This window comes from Bubalus bubalis, chromosome 2 (assembly GCF_019923935.1).
Source record: "Bubalus bubalis isolate 160015118507 breed Murrah chromosome 2, NDDB_SH_1, whole genome shotgun sequence".
Lineage (NCBI taxonomy): Eukaryota > Metazoa > Chordata > Mammalia > Artiodactyla > Bovidae > Bubalus > Bubalus bubalis.
The window spans coordinates 14,638,448-14,666,074 of NC_059158.1; the positions used below are offsets into that span (position 1 = coordinate 14,638,448).

General features: G+C 44.2%; 1 protein-coding gene and 2 long non-coding RNA genes across 10 annotated transcripts in view; 1 reads left to right on the forward strand and 2 right to left on the reverse strand.

Moving 5' to 3' along the window:
* Positions 1–23,392, reverse strand: part of MBOAT1 (membrane bound O-acyltransferase domain containing 1) — a 110,424-nt gene extending 87,032 nt beyond the window's left edge. For 2 of the 6 annotated variants that reach the window (XM_044927630.2, XM_044927616.2), the window contains exon 1: positions 22,927–23,390. In XM_044927630.2, the coding sequence (XP_044783565.1) occupies positions 22,927–23,013 (87 nt within the window). In that variant the 5' untranslated portion in view covers positions 23,014–23,390. Of the gene's footprint in view, positions 1–22,926 lie in introns of all 6 variants that reach the window. The other 4 variants (XM_025266147.3, XM_044927623.2, XM_044927643.2 and 1 more) reach the window with 3 other exon arrangements.
* On the reverse strand, positions 19,198–22,919 carry LOC123329163. Of its 2 annotated transcripts, XR_006544373.2 has the most exons (3): positions 22,254–22,899; positions 19,882–19,945; positions 19,198–19,489 (listed from the first exon to the last, which is right to left on the reverse strand). It is a non-coding gene; the product is annotated as an uncharacterized LOC123329163 (long non-coding RNA). The 2 variants fall into 2 exon arrangements; XR_006544372.2 differs by lacking the exon at positions 19,882–19,945 and having other exon boundaries at positions 22,254–22,919.
* Positions 23,082–26,325, forward strand: LOC123329164. 2 transcript variants are annotated; one of them, XR_006544379.2, is made up of 3 exons: positions 23,082–23,205; positions 24,028–24,136; positions 26,037–26,325. It is a non-coding gene; the product is annotated as an uncharacterized LOC123329164 (long non-coding RNA). The 2 variants fall into 2 exon arrangements; XR_006544375.2 differs by having other exon boundaries at positions 26,086–26,325.
* Positions 26,326–27,627: the final 1,302 nt, after the last annotated feature.

Sequence of the window (27,627 nt, forward strand, 5' to 3'; positions counted from 1 at the left end):
AGGTAATCAAACAAGCTCCACACTCCAACAAATGGAAAGCAGAGCATAAGCCATTCAGTTTTAAGCAAAACCTGCAGCCTGTAAATATGGTTATAAAACTATTTACCAAGTTGGTTGGAAATATTTATTTCAAACTTAAACATCTTCAGGATAAAAATAACTTCCTATGTTTATTCCACTAAGACATCTTTGAACATCACAACTTGCTCATTCAGATGTGAATATAAAGTCCTTCCCAGGACATAAGAGGATTCTCAAGATTCCTGAAATATTTAAACACCGACCAATGGCAACTCTGGGCTTCCCTGGTAGCTCAGATGGTAAAGAATCTGTCTACAATGTAGGAGACCTGGCTTCAATCTCTGGATCAGGAAGATCCCTTGGAGAAGGGAGTGGCAACCCACTCCAGTATTCTTGCCTGGAAAATCCCATGGACAGAGGAGCCTGGTGGGATACAGTCCATGGGGTCGTAAAGAGTCAGACACAATTGAGTGATTAAGCGCAATAATGGAAATCTGTGTGCAATAACCGTAATCCAGGGATCTAGTCTTTTCACCACGGTCATGTTTTACTAATTCTGAAGATACGAGCAAAACAGTAAACACGTCATATAGGAAACGGCATGGACTTTGGAGTCTGACAGCCAGTTCTGCCATGAGTTACCTAGGGAGTCTTTGGACTACTGCTCCTGTCTGTAAAATGAGGAAGTGGGAAAGATAACTGTTAGGATAATTGTAAAATTTCCAAAACAAAATATATGGATACATCTAGTACAAGCATCTAAAGGGCTCTCCCACAACTTATGGGGAGTGTTCTCCAGGGCAAATTTTACTGCAGTTCTATAGAGCTCACTTTCTTCTTCCTACTTCCCCTACAAAAACAGTTCCAACTTCTTATTTTACAAATTTAAAACAATTTAAAAAGCCAGAAGGGGTCAACAATCTCTATCTTCAGCAAAGGAGAGAAGGAATAAAAGAGTCATGACACTAAGAGTTAGGCTCCTGGATTAATATGAAAGAATAAGGAGGAAAAAAAAAGAATTTCCGTAAGTCAGGTCAAGAAACGAAGAAACTTGGCACACTGGTTTTCTACCTAAGTTTAAGAGTGAAATGGGAACATTATACAGGCATACCTCTTGATTGCACTTCACGTCTCTGAGCTTCACAGGTAATGTTTTTTACGAATTGAAGGTTTGTGGCAACCCTGTGTAGTCAGATGATGGTTGGCAATTTTTAGCAATAAGGTATTCTTTAACTGAGGTGTGCATATTGGTTTTTTAGACACAATGCGATTGCACATTTAACAGATTACAGTATAGTGTAAACATAACTTTCGTATGCACTGGGAAATCAAAATGCAATACTTGCTTTATTGCAGTGGTCTGGAATTGAACCCCCAATATCTCCAAGGTCTGCCTGTGTGGGGCATAAGAGGCAACCCTGTGAACTGGAAGAGTACCTAGAGAAAATGACTCAAGGGTGCTCAGAGAGGCTTCGGAATCTTTGTGGGAACAGACATGGCAGACTAAGAACAGTAAACAACACAACAGATATCCACACCTACAAATGCTCAGCCTTAGAAATAGCAAGGTGTCTGATCACCATGGGAGACCCAACATCCCCGAGTGAGCAAAATTTAGAACAAGTCCCCAAAGGAGTAAATGCTCAGACAAACCTATAGATAATACACAGAGTATTTTTCTGCCCCAGAAAGGCATTCTTCCTCTTTAGGACTCCCAGCATCGCAGGAATTTCCTGGGGGTATGTTGGTATCCTTATTTTTTTCTCCTTCCAGTTCTATTGAGATGTTACTGACACACAGCACTGTGTAAGTTTCAGGTGTACAGTGTAATGATATGACTGACATACAACACAAAACAGTTATCACAGTACATTTAGTGCATATCCATCACCTCTTAGAGATACATAATGAAATAAACAGAAAAAAAAAACAACCTTTTTTCCTTGTGATGAATCCTACACTCTTAAGATTTACTCAGCGAACAACTTTCATACATAACATACAGCAGTGTTGATTACATTTAGCATGGTGTACATTTCATCCCTAGTATTTATTTATCTTACAACTGCAAGTGTGTTCCCTTTGACTACCTTCATCCACTCCCCACCTCTGGTAACAACTCTGATCTCTTTTTCTATGAGACTGCTTGCTTGCTTTTGAAGCATAACTGACCTACAACACTATGTAAGTTTCATTTACACCATAATAATTCCATATTTCTATATATTTCAAAACGATCACAATGAGTCTAGTTACATCACCGTACATCAATATTACATAGCTATTGACTATATTCACCTCTCTGTACATTTTATACCTTCACTTATTTTAGAACCGGAAGTTTGTATTTCTTCATTTCCCTCACCTATTACTTTCCCCTCTCCCCACTGGCAACCACCTGTTTGTTCTCTGTATCTATAACTCTCTTCTGTCTTCTGTTTTAGATTGTACATATAAGTGACATCAAATAGTATTTGTCTTTCTCTGATTTATTTCATGTAGCATAATACCCTCTAGGTCCGCCCATGTCGTCAGAAACAGCAAGATTTCATTCTTTTTGTGGCTGAAAAATATTCTATTGGATTTACATTCTATATCTTCTTTATCCATTCATCTATTGACGGGCACTTAGGTTGCTTCTCTATCTTGGCTACTGTAAACAATGCTTCAGAGAACATCAAGGTACCTATATCTTTTTTTCTAATTAGTGTTTTTGTTCTCTTGAGTAAATATCCAGGAGAGGAATTGCTGAATTACATGACAGTTCTATTTTTTCCATTCTTTGAGGGATCTCCGTACTGTTTCCCACAGTGGTTGCACCAGTTTATATTCCCATCAACAGCACATAAGGGTTCCTTTTTCTCTACATCCGTGTCAATACTTGTTATCCTTTTGAAATAGCCATTCTGGCAGGTGTGAGGTGGTATCTCACTGTGGTTTTGATTTGCATTCCCCTGGTGAGTAGTGACGTTGAACATCTTGTCGTGTATCTGCTGGCCATCTGTATGTCTTCTTTGGGACAATGTGCGTGTAGATTGCCTGCTCCTTTTCTTTGACACCCAGACAGGGACATGAACATCTTCACAGGTCACTGCGATGGCTAGCGACATGGTGGTGACTATCATTCCAAAGCCAGATAGATGAATAGATGGAAGAGATGGCATTTTTATTTTTTAATCAGAACATGAGATCATAATACACATACTGTTCTGCAACTTGCTCTTTTCACTCAATATGATGACTATCTTTCAACCTGACCTCATTTTCTCTAATATGTGTATCTAATTTCATAGCTTGAGTATACTATAATTCAATCTAACTACTCTGCTATTGCTTATCATTTAGGGATCTTTCTGTCTTTAAAAAGTCCATTGAGAAAAGGCGCTCCTTAAACCACTGACTTGTTTGTCAGCTGATACTAAAACTAGAACCACTGTGGACTGACAGCTGGATAAACAAAGAACTCAGAGCAAGCAGGGAGGGCTATCAGGAAGGAAGGGAGTAGATCCTGATGGTAGGAGTATCATCACCACACAGCCTCTGCTTGAATACTTAAAAACTGCCAGGGACGGGGCACTCATGAACTTCAATGATGACCAATTCTTTTATCGACACAAATCTCATCAATAGGAAACGTTGTGACAAATTGAAGCCTACTTCCCTAAAGTTTCCATCCCTTGAGTTCAATTCTGCTGAGGACACAGCATAATTACATGCATCAAATATCTGAACTCTACTACGGGATCCTATCGAAGGCTTTTCTTCTCTCAATTAAACACCTCTTCTTCCTTCAATAATCCTCTTCCCAGGAACTAGGTTCCAGGGCTCTCACCTTCCTTCAGCTCTTCCTGTTTTCCGAGGTCTCTCTTTTATAAGTCTTTATTGCATCGGGTACAATGTTGCTTCTGTTTAATGTTTTGCTTTTTTGACCACAAGGCCCATGGGATCTTGGCTCCCCAACCCAGGATCAAATCTTCATCCCCTGCACTGGAAGGCAAAGTCTTAACCACTGGACCACCAGGGAAGTCCCTCCAATGTCGCTCTCAAAAGCTAACACGTAGCACTGAACACTGAGGGGCTTGTGACTCAAGCAGCACAGAGTGAACTGCTGTGACCATCCATCCCTCCACAGCACCACCGGCTATGGACAGAAGAGCATAACACAGCCCCTGGGTCATTTTACCACATGCCACAAGCCAAAGAGTTCAGTTCAGCTGAGTCACTCAGTCATGTCCAGCTCTTTGCAACCCCATGGACTACAGCACTCCAGCTTCCCTGTCCATCACCAGCTCTCAGAGCTTACTCAGATTCATGTCCATCGCGTTGGTGATGTCATCCAACCATCTCATCCTCTGTCATCCCCTGTCATCCCCTTCTCCTCCTTCCTTCAATCTTTCCCAGCATCAGGGTCTTTTCCAATGAGTCAGTTCTTCACATCAGGTGGCCAAAGTCAAAGAAGACAGCTACAAAACTTGCTGTGTATTCTAACTCATTCCCAGACTTACCAAATACTCTTGAATACTCTCTAATCAGCCCTGCTTTGAGGCTGCACTTGAAGCCCTTAGGCATAAAACACAAGAGTGGATAAGAACCCAAAGTTCCTGAGTCCCAATCCTGGCTCTACTGTAGGCCAGCCACGGGACCTAAAACAAGTCACTTACCACATAGGAGGTTGTGTGGCTTAGATGATTCATATGGAGTGCTTAGCACAGTATGCAGGAAGCAATCATTGCAAAAAGCTTAAGAATTCCATAGACAGAGGAGCCTGGCAGGCTACAGTCCATAGGGTCACAGAGAGTCGGACATGACTGAAGCAACTTAGCACACATGTGTAGCTAGGTTAGCACGGAGACCAGAAGTTGAAAGCAGAATTCTTGCCATATGACAGAATAAATATACATGTGGCCCATACCTCCTGAGGAATTAAGCTGTATTTTCCTCTTCTTTGAAGAGACAGAAGTCTTGTCTTTTATATATCCAAGTGGCTGATAATAAGTAAATACCTGAGCTTCAGTGTCTGTTTCAGAAGACAGTTGATTTTTCCTAATACCCACAGGTACAGCCACGCTGCTGGTGTGAACATACCCAAACTAACTAACCCTGCCTCTTCATTGATAAGAAGTAATGTTTATCTGATAAAGAGTGGTTCCTATGAGAGGTTCTTTATCACTTCCTGGATACACTAAATTTACTTATATTTCAGCTTGGATCCACTCTTTCCCATTTCACTACAGTCAAAAAAAAAAGTTTTTTTCCCCCCCTAACTGTCATCCTTGTCTTTACTCACTGCCTTCTTCTGCCCCATCTTTTCTGTCTTGAAGTACTAAATTTCTTCATCCCCTAGAATCCTCAAAATTGAGTCTTTTCTTACTCATCACCAGATACTAACTGAAAACTCAACTTCCCCTCCAAACACCACCTACACCCACCTCACTTAATCTCAGTGCTGTGACATGAGCACTGAGCATGTATTGTTCCCTCTGAGCTTCAAAAATGTGATGGAAGGGGTGATGGGGAAGTGACAGCAAGCAGCATGCACATAATTGATGAACAGTTTACTAAAATCTTCCCCATGGATCACCCGCCTCATTTGAAATTCAAACCACTCTTAATGTACCTATAATAGCTCATTTTACAAATAAGGGGTCAGGCTCAGAAAGCTTAAATAGGTTGGCCAAGGTCATGTGCTCCGTCAAGTCCAGGCTCCTCTCTCCATGGAATTTTCTAAGCAAGAATACTTAAGTGGTTTGCCATTCTCTTCTTCAGGGGATCAAAGCTGCGTCTCTTACGTTGGCAGGTGGATTCTTTACCACTAGCGCCCCTGGGAAGCCCCAAAAGGTTACACATCTACAAAGGACTAGCTCTAAGTCTAAAACCCAGCTCTTCCAAGTCTATTGCAGCATTGTTCCTACTACAACTGAGCAAGGGTGAGTTCACAGGACAGAAGTCAGAAGGAAACACAAATATCAATTACACAGCCTGGGTCTAAAACGTGGTCGACTTTGTATAGCTTGCCCTCCATAATTCCTTGAGAAGAGCTTTTTTCATGAATTCTTTGGGCTTAAGCAATAGACACTTAGAATGGTTCTGCTGAATGGACAACTGAGATGCAGAATAGCATTTCCAAGGTCAAAATTTAATGAGGAAATACCCTCAATGAGCAATGGCTAATGCCTGGAGAGTTTCGTTCAGAGGTGGAGGTGGGGGGTTGGGGGAGGGGGGTTCTGCTGTTTTATGTCACAAGAAGAGAAATACTTATCTTACTAAACAATTATTTGTTCATGAAAATCACCTGATGAGGAGCTGGAGGATTCAGGATAAACCAAAGTTCTTTGTGTCTTTACTGAAAGTGACTTAGATGCATGCAATGATTTTAATAAATCTGACTTTAAAGCAAAAGTGAATGTTTGTTCTTTACATACCAGGGTAACTGCGTGTTTCCTTTTCATTCTTCTGGCTAGAAAATTCTCTAAATCCACACTGGTCCCAGTGTTCACAGACACGGCACAAGTAATGATCCTTGATTAAAAACAAAAAGGCAGGGACTTCCCTGGTGGTCGAGTGGGTAAGACTCCACAATCCTCATGCACGAGGTGTGAGTTCTACCCCTGGTCATGGAACTAGGTCCCACGTGCATGCCCCAACTAAGAAGCCTATCCGCTGCAACCTAAGATCCCACTAAGACCTGGCACAGCCGAAAATAAATAAATATTTTTTAATCAAAAAAAAATTTTTAATTAAATAGCATTATGTTTTAAGTAAAAACTATTTTTCAGAACAGCTTTAAAGAAAAATTGCAAAGATAGTACAAGAGTTCTCATATAGCCTAACCCTATTTCCTTTATTATTAGCATCTCACATACAAAGGTTTCATGTGCCACAGTTAATGAACCAATATCTATACATTAGTATTAACTGAAGCCTGCTCTTTATTCAGATTTCCTTAGACTTGCCTAATGCTCTTTGTCTGCCCCAGGACACAACATACATTAGTTGCTTTGTTTCCTGAGATTCATCTTGGTTATTAAAATGGTCACACAGCCTTGTGAAGATACTAAAAAACATTGAACTGAACACCTGAAATGAGTGAATTGTAAGGTATAGAATCCCAGATTAGAAAGAGGACATTAAAAAGAATACATTTGTATCAGTTCTAATGAGGTGGATGAAACTGGAGCCTATTATACAGAGTGAAGTAAGCCAGAAAGAAAAACACCAGTACAGTATACTAACGCATATATATGGAATTTAGAAAGATGGTAACAATAACCCTGTGTACGAGACAGCAGAAGAGACACTGATGTATAGAACAGTCTTATGGACTCTGTGGGAGAGGGAGAGGGTGGGAAGATTTGGGAGAATGGCATTGAAACATGTAAAATATCATGTATGAAATGAGTTGCCAGTCCAGGTTCGATGCACGATACTGGATGCTTGGGGCTGGTGCACTGGGACGACCCAGAGGGATGGAATGGGGAGGGAGGAGGGAGGAGGGTTCAGGATGGGGAACACATGTATACCTGTGGCAGATTCATTTTGATATTTGGCAAAACTAATACAGTTATGTAAAGTTTAAAAATAAAATAAAATTTAAAAAAAAAAAAAAAGGAAAGAGGACATTAGTTGAAAACCTGGTGGAATTCAAAAAGTCTGGAATGCATTTAACAGTTATCCGTGTTGATGTTTTACTTTTGACAAGGGTACCTAATGAGGAAAGTTGGGGAAGGCATATACAAAAACTCTTTGTACTATCATTACAAATTTTCTGTACATTTAAAATTATTCCAAAATAAATTGGGGATTTTTTTTTTTTTAATTACCATAGAACGTGATCTATTATTATGAAGCAAACAGCAAACCTTAGACGGTATACCAGTTGCTTCTGGAAATATTGGTGAGACTCTTAGTATTTTCATTCAAGCTAAAGAGAGGATACCTATAAAATGACATGACAAAGGAGTTCTCTGAGGCCATCAAGTTCAAGGCCATCTTCAGGAAATGACATGCATCAGCGGCACACCCCACCTACGGTTACCAAACCAGCACTTTATGGTCCTTGATCACCACCATTCCACAGTCTGCAGCTTTGGCCACCTTTAGTCAACTCTACTCAAGTTCACTTTCTTTTGTTCAGGAACCTTCAATTCAGTTGTCGTTATAACCGTTTTGCCTGCTCCTTTCTAACTGCACCATATCCTCTAGAAACTTTGCAATAGCGAACCAATCTCGATACATATAACTCTAATAAATACTTGGGGGTTGCCAAGCATACAACAGACGGTGTTCCGGTTCTCATTGAAAAAAGTGGTCAATTTCTAAATCACTTTGACAGCTTACTATTGTCCTTCAGTGTCTCTCAAAGTTTCAAATAGCTAAGGTGCACAGTCATAATTCATTATTGCTCAAGACAGTGAAATTGGGCCCCACCTTGTACACTGATGAAAAGATTACTTTTAGTTTATAGCCTCCTTTCAGCCTTCTTTTAAATTAAGATAACAAACTAGCCATCAGATAAAGGTATCTATAAAGACACTCTAAATACCTCTATAGAAAGATAAAACAGGTAACTCAAGATTTGCAACTAGGTCAAGCTCACTATGAAACTGAGGTAAATGATAACTCAGTAAGGCTGAGACTACAAAACAGCCTTTCATTATATCCTTTTTGTAAACTCCACCCCCAGACCCCAGTCAGTAAAAAAAAAAAAAAAAAAAAAAAAAAAACGTAAATTTTTTTTGTTGTTCTTCCCTCCACAGGGTAGAGAAAGTGGACCTCTGACTACAATTTCAAATCCAATTTGATTTGCTTCCTTTTGAATCTGCAGGCAACACTTACTGTTTGGAGATGAATGGGCAATTTTCTTTTGGGATAGAGAAGGGAGGAAAACCAGCTCAACATCCCTAGTAAACAAGAAATAGAAGCTCTTTTTCACACACAATTACACCAGTATGTGTTTGTGCTTCAGATTCACTTTTACTTTAAAGTCAGATTTATTAAAATCATCGCAGGCATCTAAGTCACTTTCAGTAAAGATACAAAGGACTTTTCACCCCAAATCCTCAGGCTCATCAGGTGATTTTCATGAACGAATAATTGTTTAGTAAGATAAACATTTCTCTCCTCAAACATGTGAACAAGAAATAGAAGCTCTTTTCAAATAAATTACTCTTATTTCCAGAGCAAAGCACACAAACCTCTAAGGCATTCTGACCGGACTCTAACAAGGAGGTAGAAGCAAAGCAATTCCAGAGCCCTGAAGTTCTATTCGCTTCAGCCAACACGCGTGGAAATGCGCACATTTCGTTGAGAGAAATAAGAAAGGAACATATACAGGTGCAATTCTTTGAGCTTCATCCACTGAAAAGGAAAAAGAAAAGGGGGTCTTCACCCTCAAGAAGAGTTCCTTTACAATCTGCAACCAAGCCTTCCCTCTACTGTTGAAGATCTTGGAATCACAGAATTTTAGAGCTGCACTGGACTTCAGGAGTATCGTTTCTGGCAGATGGAGAGAGCAGAAATTCTGGAGACGGACCACGGACCTCACATCTGTGAGACGCAGAGCCATTTGAATCCCTGGGCCACAAGGGATGGATGATCTTCAATGTCCTCAAGCCTAAGTCCAGAGTGGATCTCTCTCCCTCCCAGCTGAAACTGGAGGCAAACCCCATTCTGCCCCCGCTCCTGAGCTCCGGGCTCAACCACCCAACCTGTCCCACTGTAGGCGGTCCTCACTCTACATATTCCTGGGGACCATGCCAAAGTGGAGGACCCCGCCCCAATTCCATCACCCACCCCCAGCAGCGTTTTTCAGCCTTGGCTAAAGGACGAGGTCACTCCTGGAAGCACAGAAACAGAACTCTCAGAAAAGGCAGAAAGGAAGTCGGCATTGCAAGAGCTCCGTAGACACAGATATGAATCAATTCCTAGGAGACACTGTTTTTGGTTTTTTTTCTTTTAAAGGAGAAGAGTGGAGGAACCATACGCTCTCACTTATATCAGAAAAGACAAAAAGATTCCATATACTGGATGTCTCCCCTACCTCTCAAAGGGTGCCACTGGCTGCCAGTGGGGAGGGAATCTGAGCAGCTTCAAACTAGGGGGATGGGGGATAAGGGGGGGGAACACCACTGGGATTGACCTTTCATCCTATCCCCCTTTTCTGCCTTGTGATTCTGACACTAAATACATAAGCTACCTAGTCAGAAAACTCATTTCTTAAAATCTGTATTTACACAAAGTAAAAACCCCCAAAATGAACTAATCAAACACAAATCATGTTTAATTAAAACAGATAAATATTTAAAATAAGTGAAATTAAATTTTTAGAAAGACAGAGCAACAAATCATGCAGGGGTGGGGATGGGCGGGGGAGGTCTTCGGAGGAAAGACGTCTCAACCCAATGACACTCACAGTTAAACCACTTCGTGACATTTCACAAGATGACTTTTGAATTTAGCAACTTCCTCTAGGCCTTAGCAACTTTATGTTGTATGTACCCCTGCTGACTCTGTTTCAGAAAAGAAGCACAGAATGAGGAATGAGACAAAAGCGAGGGGGGGGTCAAACCACAGGATTTTTTAATTACTTGTTTGAAATATGAATTTAGAACTGAAGAAAACTTTTCCAGTATAACCCTGCTCTTTTTTTTCAAATGAGACAAGAACCCAAGCTGTGTGTTGTTCTTTTGGTAGATAAGCTGGAGTATGGAATATTTTTAACAATAGGATGGTTGGGAAACCCTCAGCACCAACCCCCTTTCCCACCCCCTAGAAATCCTAGTTCAACACTTAGAGATGCTTTAATGCCATGTGGACTTTCAAAAACATACTTCAGAGAAGATTAACCACTGACAACAGTTATAAGCAGAGCCCTTCTATTATAAGGAAGTTGGTAAATGATTCACCAAGTACATACTTTTTGGCCAAGTAAAAACCCATTACAAATGGGTTAATGAGTTCATCTTGTGGCACATGGTCATGTAACTGAGCCCTAAGGGATAGTGGTCTTTTAATAAAGCCTATTTTTAACCAGTATAAACTATGTGAAGGTAATTTTCCCATTGATTATTCTCTATCCTTTTGCTTTTCTGGCAAAACTACTAGAAATTGTCATTAATAAGTCTGCAGCAAGTTTTTCCTTTGTCTTATTTACTGAAAGGGTTGACTTACTTAAAATAGAAAGCTTCTGAAAAGCACACAACCAAATACTGTGATTAAATACACAGACTGAATTCTTAGTTTTTTTATAAGTTGCTGCCACAAAAAGATATTTCCAGATTGTATCTGCTTTGATATAATCTTTTCATGAAATTTTTCTTTATGAATGTAATTCAGAGGCCATGCTTCAAAAACACTCGAGAGTACTGGGGTATGCTGTACTTTTTGTATAAGTGACTTGACTTCAGACTGGGAAAGGAATTTCCACATATTGTCCACACAAACATGAGACATTCTGACCCCCCCCAAAAGATGATGATAATATCTGCATTTATGATATTACTATATCATATAGTAATAGATCTATCTATTACTATAGATCTATCTAGGGTAATAGATCTATCAACTTCACACAATGAAAACAGGAATGGAGAATGTTATACTTAAACAATCCAAGATTCACATTTCACTATCAGCAACTGGGCCATTAATCAACTTTCGATCAGAAATTAGGCCTATTCAATCTGAAATGCAGGGTCCAAATAGGAAATAGGTAGGCCTAACCCAGTGGTTAAAGGAACTGGCCCCTTCGTTTCTCATCACTTAGTCATCCATTCCAACGCAAATATGTAAATAAAATTCCACTACAATGGAATCAAGTGTATTTAGTTTTTACTTCACACGCCTAAGCATACCAAGATGACCACGACTCAGCCTTAATCACTGCCCACAGAGAAAGTTCATCTTTTCTCAGTGCCTTTGCTCAGTTTCCTCTTCCTGGCATATTCTGCCTGTCCCCCAGCCCCATCCCTGCACTTTCTCTCCTGCTTCTAAAGCAGGAACTCCCAGGAAGAACACTCCCCACACATATCATTTCCCAGAAGAGGCCCAGGGGTGCTGAGGCCTGGGTGCACACATTTTCTGGAATAATTCAGCATACTGCATTGTAAGAGTTTACACATGCTTATAGGTCTGCCTGCTAGAAGGCACAGGCCCTAGCTCATCTCTGTATCCCCCTTCCAGCCCAATATTTGGTAGCCAGTGTTCAATAAGCAACTACAGAAAGAAGCCTCTCAGAGCAAGGCAGGGCAGAAAGACCAAGAAATATCTGAGACACAAGAGGCACCAGGTAAAGAAAGAATGAAATATTGCCATTTGCAGCCACTTGGATGGACCTAGAGTATATCCTACTAAGTGAAGTCAAAGACAAATATTATATAATATCATTTATATGTGGAATCTAAAAAATAATACCAATGAATTTTTATACAAAAAAATGAAACAGACTCACATAGAAAACATTTATGGTTACCCATGGGGAAAGGGTGGGGAGGGATAAATTATGTGATTAATAGATACAAACAACTATACATAAAACAGATAAGAAATAAGGATGTACTGTACAATACAGGGAACTATATTCAATATCTTATAATAACCTATAATGGAATAGAATCTGAAAAATATTTATAACTGAGTCACTTTGCTGTACAGCTGAAACTAATACAATATTGCAAATCAACTATGAAATTTCTATTTAAAAAAGACAGAAACAGACACACAGAACCAATATACAGACAAGTAGAAACACATATTGTTGTTCAGTTGCTTAGTCACGTCCCACTCTTTGCGACCCCCATGGACTGCAGCATGCCAGGCTTCTTTGTCCTTCATTATCTTCCGGCGTTTGCTCAAACTCACGTCCATTGAGTCGATGATGCCATCCAACCATTTCATCCTCTCTTGCCTCCTCCTTCTCCTGCCCTCAATCTTTCCCCGCATCAGGGTCTTTTCCAATGAACTGGCTCTTAGCATCAGGCGGCCAAAGTATTGGAGCTTCAGTTTAGCATCAGTCCTCCAAATGAACATTCAGGGTGGTTGATTTCCTTTAGATATGCATATACAAAGTCAATAAACATAACTCTTTGGATTACTGTCATAATCCTTCCCCCCTCAAAAGAGGTACATATGATGTGCAGAGAGTGCTGTGGAGAAACCAAGAAAATAAAAGGGGGGTCATTTGGCCCTGGGGGAGGGGGAGTCTATAAGGGAAGAGGGGAGAGCAAGGCCAGGGTCACAGAGAGCAGACAGGAGGGAATGAAACAGGAAATGAGGATCAGGATGAGGGCTATGGCCTGCGAGAGGGGAAGTGTGAACAGAAGCTGGAAGGTGTAAAAGACACAGGGAATCTGAGCCACAGGAAAGCACTGTCTGCTGCGCTGACTATACAGAACCCAGGAAAGCATGCTGGCACGCAAGGAAGTGACTACAGCAAAGCCTGCAGAGGCCCAGGTTCAAGTCCTGCCTCTGCCCTCGCCCAGCCCTAGGGCTGTAGGCAAGTTACTGAAGACGGGTGTGCGCTTAGTTGCTTCAGTCATGTCTGATTCTTTGCGACGCTATGAACTGTAGCCCGCCAGGCTCCTCTGTCCATGGGATCCATGGGATTCTCCAGGCAAGAACACTGGAGTGGGGTGCCATTTCTTTCTCCAGGGAATCTTCCTGACCCAGGGATCGAACCTGCGTCTCCTGCATTGCAGGTGGATTCTTTTCCATTGAGCCACTGGGGAAGTCCCACTGAAGACCTGTAAGCCTGTTTAAGCATCCAGCATGTGGAGTTGCTGGTGTCTTTAGGGCAGACAGGTAAACTGAGGCTAAGTCGAGAAGAAACACATCTTGTTCCATGACAGGCAGGCAGAAGCTCCAGGACCCACCAGGCCTCTGCCTTAAATTACAGAAAGCATTCCAGAAGCCACACCACTCTCTTTGTGAGCAGCTCCAGGAAAGACTGCAAGGCTTAGGGTCAGTTGCTGGCCATGGCCTTATCAGGCCCCTGGGCCCCCAGGGGGCACTTTCCCTGCCCTGCCAAGCACCCTGCCTCTCATCCCCAGCCTCCTGTAGGGTGTGCACACTTGCAGCTATGGACTTCTTCCTCCGCTCCCATGATTCATGTTCCCACCACTGACCTCCCTCCCACTTTTGACCTCTGCTCTGCTCCGGAAACCTCAGAGTCTTCCCAGCTCCTTCCCTCAGCTCTCGGCCTGGTGGGAGAGCTGTCTGCCCCCAGTGTCTGCTTTCCCATTTTACCACCACATGGGCAAGGAGAGAGAAGAAAGTCACTGCTTGTCCAGACTCCCCCAGTGCTGCTCTGGACCATTTTTCTTTCACCATCCCCTGTCATTTAGCAATACACTTGCAGACTAAAAGCTCTAAGTGTGTGTAAAGTCAGCCAATCATGTGAAAGTAGTATCTCTGCCCTTATTTATTAGCCTGAGGAGAAAGTACTCTAAACTGGCCTTTTTTAAGAAAGCATTTGAATGCATTTTGTTTGGTCTTGTATTCATGAAGTGTTCTGTTGTTGTTCAGTCACTAAGTCATGTCCGACTCTTCCTGACCCCATGGACTGCAGTACGCCAGGCTTCCCTGTCCCTCACTATCTCCTGGAGTTTGCCCAAGTTCATGTCCATTGAATCGGTGATGCCATCCAACCATCTCATCCTTTGTCATCCCCTTCTCCTCCTGCCCAATCTTTCCCAGAATCAGGGTTTTTTCCAGTGAGTCAGCTCTTCACATCAGGTGGCCAAAATATTAGAGCTACAGCATCAGTCCATCCAATGAGTATTCAGGGTCGATTTTTCTTAGGATTGACTGGTTTGATCTCCTTCCTGTCCAAGGGATTCTCAAGAGTGTTCTCCAGCACCACAGTTTGAAAGCATCAATTCTTAAAGTGTTTAATTAGCACCAATTATGAACTGGGCCCCTAGGATGGGGCTGTTGGAGGGAATGGGGGTGGCAGGCACCAAAAAAACACAGCAGGTATGTTCTGCTCCCCTCATCAGGCTCAGCTGCTGCCTCTTTCTATAAAGGGGGTAGGAGAGCTCCTAACACCCTTCGAGAGAGGCACCATCCTTCCAGCCAGGACGTACCTCCCCTCCAGACCCAAGTCTGGCTCCTCCTAACCCTGGATAGGATGCACCCTGCAGAGCAGCTGGCTGAGAGCCTGAGAGCAGAGCCGGTCATGCCCTCTCTGGTCCCTCCTGGTTGTCAGCATCCACCAACCTCCACATTCCTGGAGAGCTTAGATACCACACCTCACATCCCCGGGCACCTGGGGAGCTTCAGTGTTTAGGAGGACAATTCCTCAAACCCCCCTAGTTCCTGGCCTTGCTAAACTGAATCAATTTCCATCCCTTCTCCTGGGGAAGCTTTGCTAGGGATCTTCAACTTGAATACCCTGGCGCCTGGCTCTCTCACTTCCCCAGCACCTGCTCCTCAAAGTCCCTCCAATCTCCGAATGTTTCTCTTCCCACTGTCACCACCTCTAGCTACTTGTCAGCATCTCTCAACACCCTTACTTCTTAACGTCTCAACAACTTTCCCTTCCAACTGTCTATTTCACTTTTGCTCTGAGAAGGCACTGCTGAAAGAGAAAAATCAGACTGGCACAAATCCTAACACTTTTGACTTTCAGTGGGTTGATTATACCCAGCAACCCATTCAACTGACCCCAGGCAGCTCCTTCTCTGCTCCCCTATAAAGACCACCTGAAACATCCGCTCATCCTCAAAACCCCGGCTTCACTTCCATCCCTTCATCCCTCAGCCATGACCTCCCACCCCACTTCACAAGATGAAAATCCTTTCACATTAAACCCTTCAACGCTTTCCCTTTGATGTGAGCAGTGCCTCTAAACTTCTATTGTCAGGAGAATCACCTGGGCAGCCCCTTCACTAGGACAGGTATTTGGACTCACTAGGCCTGAACTGAATCCCAGAAGCATACATGGCAGTAGATTCTGATGCTGGTCCATCCACCAGATTGGAGGAAAATCAGTCTAGGACAGGGATCTCAAACTCCAGCCCTCAGGCCAAATCCAGCCCCTGCCTGTTTTTGTGTGGCCTGCATGTTAACTATGTGTTTTTACATTTTTTAAGGGTTGTAAAAAAAAAAAAAATCAAAAGAGGAGAATTTTGGACTTTCCCTTGTGGCACAGCAGATAAAAATCCACCTGTCAATGCAGGGGACACAGGTTTGATTCCCTGGTCTGGGAAGATTCCACGTCCGACGGAACAACTATGCCCGTGCGATTCAACTACTGAACCTGTGCTCAGGAGTCCAGAACCACAACTACTGAGCCGGTGGGCTGCAACTGCTGAAGCCCAAATGCCCTCGAGCCCAGCTCCACAAGAGAAATCACAGCAGTGAGAAGCCCCCACACCACGACGAAGAGTAGCCCCCAACTAGAGAAAAGCATACACGAAGCAACGAACACCCAGCACGGCCAAAAATAAGTGTTTTTTTAAAAAAAGAAGGGATGCCACAACCCATGTAAATTACATAAAATTCAAATTCCAGCACCCATAAATAAAGCTTCAGGAGAACACAGCCAGGCCCAATGATTTACATACTGTCTACGGCTGCTCTGAAGTGACAAGGGCACAGTGACGTGGATGCCACAGACTGCCTGCAAAGCTGAAGGTATTTGCTGTCCGGTCCTTTATATAAAAAGCTTGCCGCCCCCCTGGTCCGCAGGATGAAGTGCAGACACCTCACCAGAGTCTTCCAGCTTCTCTGTGATGTAACCCCCGCCTCCCTCCCCAACCTACGGTCCCACAGTCTTCACAAGCGCAGCCCCACCAGCCACTTCAGTGGGCTCAGCGCCTCAAATGAAGTGCAGTTTCACACTTCCCCGCTTCTGTACGTGCTCTTCTTTCTACCGACCTCGCCACACAAACACTTCTTCATCCTTCCAAGACCCAATTCATGTTCCTCCCCACCAGTTGAGGTGCTCTCTGACAACCAAACCTCACCCGACTCCCCACTGCACTAAACTCATTTGTATCCCAATTATCTGTATACAGCAGTGATTCTCAAACTTCTTGCTCCCAGCACCACCAGGAGGGCTCATGAGACCACCCTCTGGCTGGGTCTGCCCCGCACAGCAGCGGAAGGGGTGTCAAGCAGAGAGAATGGACATTTCTAACAAGTTTCAAGGCTGATGCTGCTGGCCCAGGCACTGCACAGAAGCAACACCAGTTGATTTCTGTGTCCTCCGCCCCAATCGCCAGTAAATTTTTTGAGGAAGGGCCCAATTTTATTCATGTTTGAATCATCCCAGCCTCACTTGGTTCCAAGAACTCCTGGAATACGGCAGAAACTCAGGATTTGCTATCTGTGGTCTAACAGCATGAGCTTCCTCCTGGGAGTCAATGATTTTCACTCTCGGACAATGAAAGGGAAACTGAGTGGGGAGAGGAGATCTGGCCTTGCAGGAACCAGTGAGGCCAAAGAAATAAATGGAAGTGGCTCTCTGTAGGACCGACGTTTTCTGGCCTGCCAAATGCATCCTGAGCTGGGGTCAAGCCCTAGGGTGGAAAGCAGATGGTTCAAATCAGAAACCCGAGGGTACAGCCTGGAGGCACCACCAACAGGGGGGATGTTCAGTGGCGGGCCCTTTCCCCACAAAGGCCCATCCACTGTCCACTTGAAAAACAAGATTCTCTATATCAACATCTGATCACATACATCATTAGCATGGGCCTATACTGTTACTAATGATAAACATTTGTTGAGTACTTACTACTTGTTTGGGCTTCCCTTGTGGCTCAGCTGGTAAAGAATCTGCCTGCAATGTGGGAGACCTGGGTTCAATCCCTGGTTTGGAAAAATCCCCTGGAGAAGGGAACGGCTACCCATTCCAGTATTCTGGCCTGGAGAATTCCATGGACTGTATAGTCCCTGGGGTCTCAAAGAGTCGGACACGACTGAGCGACGTTCACTTTCACTTATTACTTGTTTAGAATACAAAGGGAAATAAAACCTGACCCTCAAGAAAACTTTAGTTTGAAACTCAGCATACAAATGTAGGACAGCTAACAAAATAAGGTAACATTTACTAAGTGTCAAATACAAATGGTGTCAAAGGTAAACAGTAAATTCTACAGGAGTCCAAGGTGTCCTGTGGCTTTCCCGTCTCCATTCCACTAAGGTACCACGTGTAAACCTCAATCCTAAAGGAAATCAACCCTGAATATGCATTGAAAGGACTGATGCTGAAGCACCAATACTTTGGCCACCGGATGCAAAGAGCTGACTCACTGGAAAAGATCCTGATGCTGGAAAGATTGAGGGCAGGAGGAGAAGGGCAACAGAGGATGAGATGGTTGGATCTCACCAACTCAATGGACATGAGTTTGAGCAAACTCTAGGAGATAGTGAAGGCCAGGCAAGCCTGGCATGCTGCAGTCCATGGGATCGCAAAGAGTCGGACATAACTGAGTGAGTGAACAACAGCAAACCTCTATTAGCACCTACACCGGTTCATCAGGACATAGTACTTGAATATTAATATTTATGTGGGTCTTTTGTCTCCTTTATAGGTGTATAAACTCTTCTAGGACAGAAACCTTTTTTTCTTAATCCTTATATTACTACGACCTGACCAAGTCCCTGGCATTACAAGTGTGAAATAAATATTTAATAATGACTGTGGAATGTGAGTTAAGCTTTTAACCAAGGGCAAGGCTTAGATAAGACAAGAATTGAGGGTTGGGCTTTCCACAGACAGGCAAGGGAACCAACCAGGTGACTGAAAACTCCAGGCAGGTAGAGAAACTTTATGGTCCGACTCTTTGGGACCCCATGACTGTAACCCTCCAGGCTCCTCTGTCGGTGGAATTTCCCAGGCAAGAATACTGAGTGGGTAGTTATTCCCTTCTCCAGGGGATCTTCCCAACCCAGGGATTGAACCTGGGTCTCCTGCCCTGCAGGCAGATTTTTTACCATCTGAGCCACCAGAGACGCGGGTAGGAGCATCATACCCGCGTATCACCATGAGTTGAGAAGGCCAGGCCTTGAGAGCTAGTCTTCACTAGCCTTTTAAACTGTAATAGAAGCCTATAGGAAGAGGCCTAAACCTTGACAGCTTTAACCTCGGAAATCACTTCCTAGATTCTTATCTCCTGGTCTATTTTTCCTTTGCCCCTTTTTTCTGCTGATGTCAATTAGGGGGAAAAACTGAAATCCAGACAAAGAATCCCAATTTAATAATGAATTGATACTTTATGCAAATACAGACAAATTTGGGGGGGTTTCAGTTAGTAAAAACATAAGTCTTGGCACTCAGAGTTCCCCAAATTGCAAAGTCCTTAAAGCCAGGAATTCCTCCTCTTGCACAGCTCCTCGGATATGATCAAGTGACACACACATTAGGAATGTCAGCATTCTGGTAGCTGAGTCCATTTAGGACTAGTTGAGTCCTAGTCCATTCGAAGGCTGGGACAGTTTAAAGATGGATCTTGTCATAGCCCACAACCTAAACAGAGTGGAGAGGGCATGAACAGATGATTTAAACAGAAAAGCAAATCAGTCATCCTCCGCTCCCTGCCCAAGCTCCACATCTGCTCAACAGAAAGGAACTCATTCTAGAAACAGTTTTCAACAAACTCATCTGTGAGGCACCTGTGAAGGCCCCTACATCCTCCATTTCCTATACTCTGGATCTGAACTGCTGGGCTCCAAATCTCTAATTAAATAAAATGATTTTGCATTTAACTTCTTTCAGAGGAGTCCAGGCTAGTCAAAGGCCCCAGAAACTAAAACTAGAGACTTTTCCTGAGTGTAGTTGCAATGCACATGGGCTCCCCTGAGGAGCTAATAGAACAGATAAATGGAAGAATCGGATGAAAAATAGAGCTCTTCACTCACATAGCAGAATGCTCAGCAGATATCTCAGGTGTTGCAAATAATAAACAACTTGACCCAGGGAGACCTAGAAGCCAAAGACATTCTCACAAGTGCAATCAATTCAGAAATTAAAAAACACATGTGAAATGCTAAAACATTAAGGAGAGGATTCACTGCCGCCTTTAAATGGTATATGAGGCACTACTTGGGCAACTTGAGATATGTTTTATCATTCTTGGCAAATTGCAGGCCAATAAGAAGGTACTCTCTTTAATGGGCCAGGAGCAAATGTATATCAAGGACTGGGCTCTTAGCCTAGGACTGTCCTCCAGAGCTGGCTCCACATTTCTCGTCCCCCTTCTGTGGCCCAGGAGAAGCCCCTCAGACCACTTCACCTAGGTGCTCTAGGCCAGCCACCCACCAGGGGCCATGGCAAGAGATGCAAAGGTCAAGGGATGGGGAGCAGAAGGGCCAAGTTCTCTGCTTCGCCCCTGCATCCAGCAATAGGACTTACTCCCTTTTCCCCTTCAGCGCCCAGTCTTGGTACATGAACATCTTTTATTGGCTCCTATAGTGCCACCCACAACTCTTAAGTAATTCAGGGAAGTTTCTTCATTATAAGCCATTGAGTTGAATTGTCTCCTGCCAGGCCCCTGCCTGATATAAGGACAGTAGGGCACTTTACATCTATATAAAATGTCTCAACTCCCAGAGGTAGGTCCTTTGCCATCTCCCACGTTACACATGAGGACCCTAAGGCTCCAGGTTGGTAGAATACCAGCTGACGGTCACAAAGGAAGATTTCTGGCAGACCAGGAATTACCCGCAAGTCAGTCTAACATCTAAAAGGCCCTTGAAAGTGTGAGGGAGAAAAACACATCAAGCTTCCAAACCCTCAAGCCACAGTTTCGCCTCAAACCACATTGTTTATGGTTTGGGATTCTCCCTCGGCCTAAATAAGCCAGCTGGGGTATTGCCCTTTATGAGTGTCTTCCACCAAGAGTCACTGTGATTGGACCCAACTGAAGGGCAGTAGGGCTCCCTAAGATCTAAGAGATCACAGGTGCGCCTTCCTTGTCTATAAGCCCACATTTTTCCTTCAGTGTACCCCCAAATCCCTCCCCTCTCAGTCTTTTGTTCTTTCTTATAAATTAAAACCAGGATTCTTTTGCCAGAAATCCAGGAGACTCAAGATGAGAGTGGAGGCAGTTACAGGGCACTTAATAACATCCATCCTAGGTACCTCTTAGCCATCAATCTCCAGGATCTATTAACAATCTCTCTTTCCATACAAAAAAAACCCCACCCTCCCTGGATTCCTCCATTCTCTAGTTGTGCTGTTCTGCTGCAAATGCAAAGTGCAATTAAATTGTGATGGAGGGTAGAGGGGTTAAGTATGAAACAAACTCCCCGGAAAGGAAACTCGGCTCTGAGTTAGATTTCATTTCAGGGCTAGAGAATTTGCTATTACTGCTGCCTTTGCAGGTCCCTGGCAGTCACTACATCCTCACTACAACAACAGACACTGGCAGCTGGAAAAAACCCCTCCTGACCTTCGGGATTTCACAACTGATGAGAAGGCAACTGTCGGATCAGGTGGAATTCTGAATCAAAGCCTCAAAGGGGGCCAGGTAGAGGGTGGCTCAGAAAACAGCATCTGAGTAAAGCAAACATCCAGCTCTCACTTCCTCATTGCAGAAGGAATGGGAGTGGAAAGTGCAGCAGGTATGCTCTTGAGTGAAGGAAAGAATTTTTAAAGTTCACTAGCCAACAGGTGACTTCCCTGGTGGCTCAGACGGGAAAGCATCTGTCTACAAGGTGGGCGACCCAGGTTCGATCCCTGGGTTGGGAAGATCCCCTGGAGAAGGAAATGGCAATCCACTCCAGGACTATTGCCTGGAAAATCCCATGGGCAGAGGAGCCTGGTAGGCTACAGTCCATGGGGTCGCAAAGAGTCAGACACGACTGAGCAACTTCACTACTATTCACTACTAGGGAACAGGCAGAGGAAGAAAACTGGGTAAAAACTCAGCAGGAAACAGGAGTATGCAGGCCCTCCTCCAGGAGCCTTACTCAATTCCATTTAAATAACATACAGCTGACCCTTCAACCACACAGGTGTTCATCTGCCTATAATTTACAGACAGCCTCTTGAATCCTCCGTTCCTAGACTCTGCAGATTTAAGCAGCTTCAGTACTGGTACAGCGCTGTAGTACTTACTATTGAAAAATATCCACATATAAGTGAATCCATGCAATTCAAATTTGTCTTATTCAAGGGTCAACTGTGTATTTACTGGCTCACTACTAAACACAGGGCAGATCTAGCCTGTAGCATCTAGAGAGACCAAAAAAATGGGTTAAGCGCCTCAACGCTTAGAAAAATTTCCTACCTGGAATTACTGTTTGTTGCTATTTTCAGTTTCAGTCCAAACACCTGCAGCAGCCTCTCTCTTCTTCCAATAACCTGTCCTACTAGGGAGCCTGGACCCTCGAGGACGGACTGACTGAATAAACCACGGCCCTCGGAAAACCACAGCATTCTGTGTCCCTCCTCCCTTGCGGATGGAGATCGCACGGCACAAAATAACTGTCAACCCGATTTTCCAAGCCTCGCTGCCCGAAAAACCCGGGTCTCTCATCCCCAAACGGTAGGCTACTGCTTAGACATCACTCAGGCTTACTTTCTAAGTAGGCTCAACTAACTTAAAAATCATGAAGACTTGAGTGCACTGACAGAAGGAACACGATTTCATTTATCAGAAGGCTTTAGAACTGGCTTACAGGAAAGGAGGCAACCCCAAACTTCAAACAAGACCAAAAAAAAAAAAAAGTTTATTCGAACCTGCTGTGCAGGGTATACACATACTTACAGGAGAAAAACATCAACTCAAACAAACAAAACTCCACCTGCCTAGTCTGAAGCAGGGAAATCTGCTTGGGGGCGGGGACGGGAGGTAGATAACATCCCCCTCCCCGCTTCCCCCGGCTTCCCTCCCGCTCCGGCTCGGGGAGGGTGCCTGCGCTCACGCCCCAGCCGCGGCCTGGCCGCCCGCCCGCAGTTACCTGGTCCAGCGGGATGCCCAGGAGCTGGCTGAGCGGGTGCAGACAGGTGGAGCCCGTGGTGCGGTAGGCTCCGCTGCCATCCTGCATCTTCGGGAGGAGCCGCCCCCAGCCCCGGCCCCCGGCTCGGCGTCCTCCTGCCCGAGTGCGCGCGGGCGGCCGTCCCGAGGGCAGCGCGCGGCCGCCGGGCTCCCGGGGACCGAGCTGCGAGCCGGAGGACGAGACGCGGCGCAAAGTCTCGGGGTGCAAAACTTGGCGTTCTGCGCTGCGGCTACGGGCGCGGTAGGAGGGCCGCGGCCCAGCGCGCTCGGCTTCCCGCTCCCCTCCTCTCGCCGCTCATTGGCCCGGCCGCCCGGGACGGCCCGGGAGGCGGAGGGAGGGAGGGTTGAGTGGGGACCAGAGCCCGGCCCCCCGAGCGCCACCCGGCCCGCCCTGCCCGGGCCGCGCGGGGCGGGAGAGGCCGCCACGGGCGCTGCCTCCTTGCCCAGCGCCCGGCGTTGCGTAGCCCCGGGCGGGGGTGGGGCGGGAGGAGCCAATGCTCTTCCTTCTCCGGGGTTCCCTGTCCTCTCTCCCCGCCACCCGAAAACGACCTCCTCCCGGGTCACCCAGGCGGGCGCCTAGCACACGGGAGCACCCTGGCCACACCCTGTTTTGGTTTCGCCGCAGTCTCAGCACCCCCGCCCTCCCGGTTCCCTCTCGGGTGAAGGTTTCCTGCGCTTTCCCCGCGGCCAAGAGTTCATCTGCCGGGGGCTGGAAACCCAAGGACACCCCGATGCTCCCAGCCAGCGCCCCATCACCCACCCCTTAAGGGGAGAGTTTCCTACACCCTGGGTTTGTGTCGCAGAAGCTCAGAAACTAGGACTGCTAGCTTCTGACCTTGGATTTCCGGCCCCCCGCGGACTGTAAATTCTTTTCACTCCTGTAAGAAACGATGCTACTGCGAACTATGTGCTCTCTGATCACTTTTTTTGCCAGCACCGGTTCTAAAAAGGGGTTACCTGGCCCCTTCACTTCTTTGTCCCCAGAAATGTATCACTGGTGCTTGGGAAACTTTTTCAGTTGATACAGAGATTTTGAGAATCATAAAAGTCTTGCTCTTTCCAGGAACTGCTGTAATGCTTGCTGATGAAGACGACTTTCAGGAAAGCAGTGTTGAAATCAAATGGGTAGAAAAAAAAAAAAAGAGTTGGTGTCAATCCCCAGGCTTCACCAGGTAACCAAGCTCAATACTTTGCATTAGCAGTTTACCTGGGAACGGGCACTGAGCCACCCAGCCAAGGATTAGTTGGTGGAGAAACCAACCAAACAGGGAGGCAGTCCCTCTAGAGCAGAACTAACTGTCCTCCATGTGACCCTCAACTTCAAATCCAACTGAAGTCCTGTCAGACACACCTAACACCTTTCCCTCCAAGGCGCAGCCTCACCCTGACCTTCTGGAAGAGTTTCATCACCAAAAAGCTGCACAGAATTTTAGATGGTCAGGCCAGAGTTTCTGGACTCTTGTCCTCTGTTGAGGAGCAAAAAAAATGTCCCAACCACCGCTCCTGGTCCCCATGAAGATTTTATAGGCGGCCACTATCACCACGCTCCTTCACTCACACAGTGCACACACTCACACACACAGGCATATGCTTGAGGATCAATGAGGCTGTGTGTATGCGTGTTAAGTCGCTTCAGTCGTGTCCAACTCTTTGCAACCCTATGGACTGTAGCCCACAAGGCTCCTCTGTCCATGGGATTCTCCAGGCAAAGAATACTGGAGTGGGTTGCCATGCCCTCCTCCAGGGGGATCTTCCCAACCCAGGGATTGAACCCCAGCCTCCTGCATTGCAGGTGGATTCTTTACCATTAATGCCACCTGGGAAGCCCCAATGAGGCTAGACAGGCTTATTAAATAACACACAGTTCTAGAAACTGACCAGAATTGAAACAATGTTCCTTTTATCTTCAGCAAGAGGACAGCTTACATGAGGTATTTGAGGGCAGAAAGAGTCTGAAACCTCAAAAAAAAAAAAAAAAATCACTTAAATGTGAACTGCTAGAAAAGAAAAGTAGGCCAGTTTGGGTGGTGTTTATGAAGAAAACCCTCAGACCATTCATAGTTCTCCACAAAGCTATATTCTTCAGACTTCAAAAAATAGTCCTCACATTGACATAGGTTTAAAAACAGAAGATTAGCCCTACCTGGATTTTCTTCTCAACAAAATGCAGATTATCATCTATCTAGTCTAAAATTTACCCTTAAAAAGGCAGGAACTATGCTTAGATCTTGAAAACAAAACATCACAGAACTTAAATCTTAATAATCCTGTCCTGCTGATAACTGTAGTACAATTAATCCTCAAAGAACTCCTAGGAGACGCAGCATCAAGAGAAGGGATCAGTAACACTTGGTGGTGGTGGTGGTCGCTCTGTGTACAGAGTGTGTGTGTGCGCACGTACTCTGGTGCTGGTGCTCAGTTGTGTCCAACTCTTGGCAACCCCACGGACTGTAGCACGCCAGGCTCCTCTGTTTGTGGGATTCTCCAGGCCAGAATACTAGAGTGGGTTGCCCTGCCCTTCTCCAAGGGATCTTCCTGACCCAGGGATTGAACCCACATCTGCTACATTGCAGGAGGCACCGGGGAATCCCCAGTTATACTACAGGTTAATTCACTTGGGTTCTGGAAGATGGGCTATGCACCATGGACTTATCACTCTTTTTTCCTTCCCCTTTGTTTCCATCCTCTGTGAATCATACATTCATCATAATAATTATTATATGTTAGTTATATCTCTACAAAAGCTCTCTCATTTACCAGTGATAATATCCCATGTGGTAGTTATTATAATCTCTATTTTACAAATGAGAAAACTGAAGTTTGGGGAGCTTAAGTGTCTTGACTGTGTTAAGGGAGGTTGAATAAAACATGTCTGTCTGATTCCAGAGCCTGGGCTCTCAGTCATTTGCCATTTGCCTCTTAAAACAAAGCATTTCTCTCTCTATCAGGAGGCCTGCTCACATACCCGCAGGCTTGTCATTCCTATGGGCAAAACACTGCATTTACTGTTCAAAAATGAAGTGGCTGGGGTGAGGCTACAGGCGCTTTGTCTCACCTGTTTTCTATCTGCAGTAAAATGAGGCTTGATATCAAGGTCAGGTTTTTAATCTCCTTTATGAAGCTATGTTCAGAATGTGAAGTCATCCAGAAGACCCAGCACTTACCCTGATGACTGGTCTAAAATTAAAGGCCGGACAAAAAAGACCTGAAAAAGAATCTGGCATGATTCAGAAGGCAGCTTGATGCTATCGACTGATGAAAATCCAACACCAGTCTCATGCCAACACAGACCCAGCCAAATATAAACAACAAAATTAAATTAAAATCATCCTCAAAATTTACAAAGGTATAACCCCCTCAAGAAGATAGACTCTTATGATTCAATAAAAAATAATTATCACAAAAACTAATTAAACCATCTAAAATGACATAACCCACATAAAAATAAATTGCCATGCTAATAATACCACATATTTGTGTATATTCTGTATTCACAGAGAACATTCATTTATATCATCCCCTTTGATCCTCCCACCAACTCTAGGAGGTTGAAAAGGCAGGTGTTACCACTTTTATTATTATGTCATCATCATCTCCATTTTTGTTCATGAAAATATGAAGTTTCTGGTAACTTGCAGCTAGCTTATCCACCTAGTAATCTGCAAAAGTAGGATTCAAACTTAGCTATTCCATTGTTCTTTTTTATCACACAGAAATCTTTTTTATTATACTAGGAGTCCACCTTCAGGAAAACAGCAGAAATTGTTGCCTGCCAAGGGCATTAAACTCCATGCGTTAATATTTGAGATCGGATCAGGAGAATGGTCTAAAGTGACCCACGATGGGTACCACTCTTGCTTTTAAAGCTGTTTCCTTAAGCATCATCCGCACAAAATTGTAGGGAATTTATATTTTGCAATCAGTGATTCATTTCTTCATGTTTTTAGCTCAACCATTCTGCATTGGCTTGGAGCATCTATTGCCACCTACCTGCCTAACTTATTTTCTGAGTTGCAATCACAGTTAAACATTATTTTCATATTTGTACATGTTCAGAAAATTAAGATAACTGAACACATGCCAGATTTTTCTCTTACTATTTCATAACATAGCATTTTCCCCTGAGAATAGTAGTATCATTTAGTCATTCAAGATAAATCAGCACAAATCCTCTCAGCCTACTAAACTCTACTTACATCAGGGAGATGCTGTAAAGACAAAAGAATCCAAAATAATATGCCAGCCTCTGAAAGAAACCAGTTATGATAAATACAAAGCAGAACTTAGTCACTGATAAGCAAATGCAGAAATAAAACCTGCTACAAAATGCCATTCACTAAAAGTACACAGAGCAATAAATATGATTTTGTACAATTTTGTACAGGACTGGAGCCTAAAACACAGAAAAGGAACAGGGAATGAAAGTCGAAAGAACCCAGCCTTTAGAGCAAAACAAAACTGGACATGAAAACCAGAAATGCTTTTTCCTGGTTTTGTGACTGAGCAGGTTAGTTATCATCATGTCTCAGCTTCCTGCTCTACAACATGAAAATAAGAATTATGGTCTCTTGTCACTGGTATAAGGACTGAAGGGAAGATTATATGTGAACTAAACTGTTACGGAGTAATTGTTAAAAAAAAAAAAATGCTAAAACTGCTCAGT